The 5000-nt window shown below is 43.4% G+C and overlaps 1 protein-coding gene across 1 annotated transcript in view; it reads right to left on the bottom strand.

Annotated features, from left to right (window-relative positions):
- The window catches only part of smc5 (structural maintenance of chromosomes 5), a 25057-nt gene that overhangs the window by 5593 nt on the left and 14464 nt on the right, over positions 1–5000 (bottom strand). Inside the window, exons 10-15 of the mRNA XM_061262798.1 lie at positions 4918–5000; positions 4726–4839; positions 4052–4146; positions 1394–1526; positions 701–874; positions 438–607 (exon numbers count right to left, since the gene is read on the bottom strand). The exon at positions 4918–5000 is cut by the window's right edge and continues 72 nt beyond it. Coding sequence (XP_061118782.1) covers positions 438–607; positions 701–874; positions 1394–1526; positions 4052–4146; positions 4726–4839; positions 4918–5000 — 769 coding nt within the window. The remainder of the gene's footprint in view (positions 1–437; positions 608–700; positions 875–1393; positions 1527–4051; positions 4147–4725; positions 4840–4917) is intronic.

The following is a 5000-nucleotide window of genomic DNA, read 5'->3' on the forward strand; positions in this document are numbered from 1 at the left end:
CAAGCCTTACATTATGCTGCTGAACTCCTCATTCGGGCCTCCTGTCAAAAAGTGCTTTGATTATGACAATATACATTCCAATAGTGAAAACATCCATTTGTTCAAAAGGGAACAAAGTAACATTTTTTTGTGGTGAAAAGTCAGTGAAATGCAGCCTTGCCTTTCAGGTGAAAACCCAGCTAAATTTGGTTGAAAAGTAGCCAGCCTGGTATCCTGGTAAAACGTGAGCGATATTGGGGTTATTGGGATAATATAGTCTGCGTGTGTAAAACGGCTCAAGTTAGCTGTCCCCCCCCCCTCTACATGTCAAGATTCCAGCTTTTGCTCACAGAGTAGCTGTCCCGTTTCATGCTTATTTCCGCCCCAGTGTAAATAGGGTGTAAAGATGTGTAATAATGTGTCACAGTGTGTAATAATGAATATAGTGGATATTGTACCTGTCTTGTTTGGTGCTGATTTTCTGCTCCAGTTGCCTCTTCTGGCTCTTCTGGTCTAACAGGAGCTTCTTCTGAGCGCGGAGCTCGTTGTCCCGGCGCTCCAGCTGGCTGAGCCGATCCTGCAGGTCCTTCAGACGAGTGTCCATTTCCCCCAGGCTCCGCTCGGCGGCCTGTTCAGAGGTCAGAGGTCAGAGGTCAGAGGTCACGCAATCTTCTTCTCAGAGGCCCAGAGCGGTGGTGCATGATTGACAGGTGTCAGTCACCCTCATCTTGTCCTCCAGCTGCCATTTCTCGTCCATGTCTATCGTCATGGAGAGGAACTGGGAGGGGCGGAGGGCGGAGTTACTGGAGATGGTCTTATTGCTGTAGGAGGACTTCTTCACCGTGTACTTCTCCTCGGCTGTGAAAAAGATCCGCAACTGAGACTCTCTGATGACCTGAGTGTGTGTGAAAGTGTGTGTGAAAGAGTGTGTGCGTGTGAGTGGGTATGAGAGTGTGTGAGTGGGTATGAGAGTGTGTGAAAGTGTGAGTGTGTGAAAGAGTGTGTGTGTGAGTGTGTGTGTGTGTGTGTGTGTGTGTGTGTGTGAAAGTGTGTGAGTGAAAGTGTGAGAGAGAGAGAGAGAGAGAGAGAGAGAGAGAGAGAGAGAGAGAGAGAGAGAGAATTAAAAACCTCAATTTAGACATTTTCCAGAAACAGATATTAGAGCATCAAAAACTAAACCAGCCAGCAACAAAAAAGAAACAAACTTTGTGTGGAGGTGTGTTAGGAGGCAGAGCCTCTGTGTGGAGGTTTGTTAAAAGGTAAAGTGCGTACCCTCTGTGTGGAAGTGTGTCAGGAGGCAGTGCGTATCCTCTGTGTGGAAGTGTGTCAGGAGGCAGTGTGTACCCTCTGTGTGGGAGTGTGTCAGGAGGCACAGCGCGTAGCCTCTGTGTGGAAGTGTGTCAGGAGAGCGTACTGTTTCGATCATGGCCTTGGTTTTCTCCGTTCCCACGGGAATGTCGTTGACTCGGTGCTGGTGGCACAGGTAACTCATCACCTCCTCTGGAGCGTCAAACAGCTCACGCAGGTAGGAGAAAAAACCAAAGTACCTGCCCAGAAAGCACACACACAAGATACCTTACATTACCAACAGCACACACGCAAGATACCTTACATTACCAACAGCACACACACAATATAATTACATTACCAACAGCACACACACAATATAATTACATTACCAACAGCACACACACAATATAATTACATTACCAACAGCACACACACACAAGTTACCTAACATTACCAACAGCACACACGCAATATAATTACATTACCAACAGCACACACACAAGATACCTTACATTACCAACAGCACACAAACAAGATACCTCACATTACCAACAGCACACACACAAGATACCTTATTACACACAGCACACACACAAGATACCTTACATTACACACAGCACACACACAATATACCTCACATTACCAACAGCACACACAATATATATATATATATATAGAGAGAGAGAGAGAGAGAGAGAGATTATATCCCCAATAAATATTAAATATTAAATATTAAATATTAAATGAAAAACCCAAGAGAGAGATTATATCCCCAATATTTAAGAGTGGAGACAAATTCGACCCCAATAACTACCGAGGCATCTGTGTGAACAGTAACCTGGGAAAGGTTTTCTGCTGTATTCTGAATGCCCTTATACAGGCCTTCCTTATCAAGCACAATGTCTTGAGTAATGGTCAGATTGGCTTCCTACCAAAACATCGAACTACTGACCACATTTACACCCATGTTTTACAAAAAAAACAACAGAAAATCTTTGCATGCTTTGTAGACTTTAAGAAAGCAGACGACTCAATTTGGCACGATGGATTATTTTATTAAATTTTGCAAAGCGGTGTAGGGGGCAAATTCTATTATTTAATCCAATCTATGTATATGGACAACAAAAATGCTGTAAAAATTGATAACAGCAGAACAGAATACTTCACTCAGGGGCGTGGGGTGAGATAGGGCTGTAGCTTGAGTCCAACTCTGTTCAATATCTACATCAATGAGATAGCGGTGGTATCTACAGCTCCTGGACTCCCCCTAAACAATACGGAAGTGAAATTTTTGCTCTTTGCGGATGACCTGGTGCTGCTCTCGCCCTCTGAACTACAGCAGCATCTAGATCTGCTGGAGCAATTCTGTCAGAACTGGGCCCTGACAGTTAATTTGGCCAAAACAAAGATTGTGATCTTCCAAAAGAAAGCCAGATCACAGGCAGGCAGACACCTTTTCACTCTAGGAAACACCTCTCTAGAGCATTCTTTATGTTATGATTATCTAGGCCTGAAACTCAGTGCCTCAGGAAGCTTTGACCTTGCAGTGAATGCACTAAAAGATAAAGCTCGTAGAGCTCTCTATGCCATCAAAAGGAATTTCCATAAAATACAAACCCCAATTCAAATCTGGTGCAAAATATTCGACAGTGTCATAATGCCAATTGCATTATATGGATGCGAGGTATGGAGTCCACTCAGTATATTAGTATATATAATCAGTTTATTAGAAACATTCTCAGAATCCAAAGGAAAACACCCACAAATGCATGCAGGGCAGAATTAGGCAGATTCCCATTGGCATTAAACATACAAAAAAGATCCTTAAAATTCTGGATCCACCTAAAATCTAGTGCTGAAAACACCATAAAGTTTCAAGCATACAAAACCCAAGAGGTTAGCCCTAAAACCAGTCCCCTTTGCCAGTTGGTTCTGAGGTTAACTAACACACTAACCCATGATTCTCAGACCAACACTGCTTTCCAAAATCAAACCAAAATTACCCAAATTATGAAACAAAGTAAGAAAACATATCTGGAACATTGGAGTAATCAAACCAAATCACAATCCAAATTAGAATGCTACCTCAACCTAAAGAGAGATTATGAATTCGCAGAGTATTTTTACACTGTCAAAGAAAGCAGAGGCAAATCCTCACCAAATACAGGCTCAGTGACCACAGCCTAGCAATTGAGACAGGCAGATACAAAAAATCATGGCTGCCAAGAGACCAACGCATTTGTGGTCACTGCACGACTGGTGAGGTTGAGACAGAGACGCACTTTCTCCTTCATTGTGATAAATTCACAAAAGAAAGAGCCCAACTTTCAAAAGTAATACCTGATTTAGACTCATTAAGCAACACAGATAAACTGACTATAATACTGGGAGAGGGGCAAACAGCTCCTCTGGCTGCCCAGTTTGTCAAAGCCTTCCATGATGCGAGGGACAGTGTGTAGTTCCAAATCTACTGGATCTCCACCCTGTGTGTGTTCATATCTGTCTGTTCCTATAACCAGCACCGTTGTTGATTTTTGTCTGCTGGTTGTTATTGTTTTGTCTTCACTGTCATTATTATTATTATAATTTTTTTTTAATTTTTATTATCACTACTGTTATTATCACTTGATTTTTTTATTTTAATACAACAATGCCTTGGCAACACTGAAAAAGGAATGGTCATGCCATTAAAGCCACTTGAATTGAGGAGAGAGAGAGAGAGAGAGAGAGAGAGACTCAGGAGAGAGAGAGAGAGAGAGACTCAGGAGTGAGAGATACTGACTGCAGGTCCTCGATTGGTCGGGAGGGAGGTCTGTTGGCGCAGGACACTGCTGGGGCAATCACCGCATTGACACGCAGCCTCTGGCGGTCTCGCACCTGAGACACCAAAGACTCTGTTACAATCTAGCACCATCTAGAACCTAGCACTGAGAAGCACAGCTAGCTACCTTGGCAAGTTGGACTGTTCTAATGTTTGCTCAAAATAAAAAAGCATTTGCTTCAATAAAACAAGAAATGGGAACATACAGAATGTGGCCATTCTATTTTCGACCACTCTAAATGTTTTGTCCAGCACCGCCTAAAGTCCAATCCACACCCAACAAAGTGAAATTAGCAAAAGAGATTGTGGGCAATGTAGTGCCAGGCCACAGAGCTGCATTTTGGATGATGATAGGGAAGTGATATCTAGAGAACAACTCTTTTTTTTTTTCTTTTTGCCATTCAGCAGTGGAAGGACCAAAATAAATTAGTGAACTGAATTAGAGTACCATTCCCCATTAATTCTTCACAGCTAATGCTGTATGTACACGTAGCATGTAGATGCTATGCAAACACTGTAGGTACATGCAACATGTAGATGCTATGCTAACACTGTAGGTACATGCAGCATGTAGATGCTATGCTAACACTGTAGTTACATGCAGCACTTTGATGCTATGCTGATGACATGCTCACCTCAGTCATAAACGCCTCCATGTCGTCTTGCCTCTGAAAGACGAAAGCTCTCAGGTCGTTCTGGGGGATGACGTTCTCGATGTACTTGGCGTGCCGAGAGTCTTTGACGTTAACCTGAAAGGCAGGGCGTGTCAAACGCAGGAAGAACCGCTTTGCTGCACCAGAATTCAGGACCACAGACTGCATACTGACCACCAACATCATGGGCTCGTACACGTTGCCTTTGAAACGCTGACGGTTGTTCCGCAGCCACTGCAGGGCGTGGTACGTGTCGC

The sequence above is a fragment of the Conger conger genome, chromosome 12 (assembly GCF_963514075.1).
Source record: "Conger conger chromosome 12, fConCon1.1, whole genome shotgun sequence".
Lineage (NCBI taxonomy): Eukaryota > Metazoa > Chordata > Actinopteri > Anguilliformes > Congridae > Conger > Conger conger.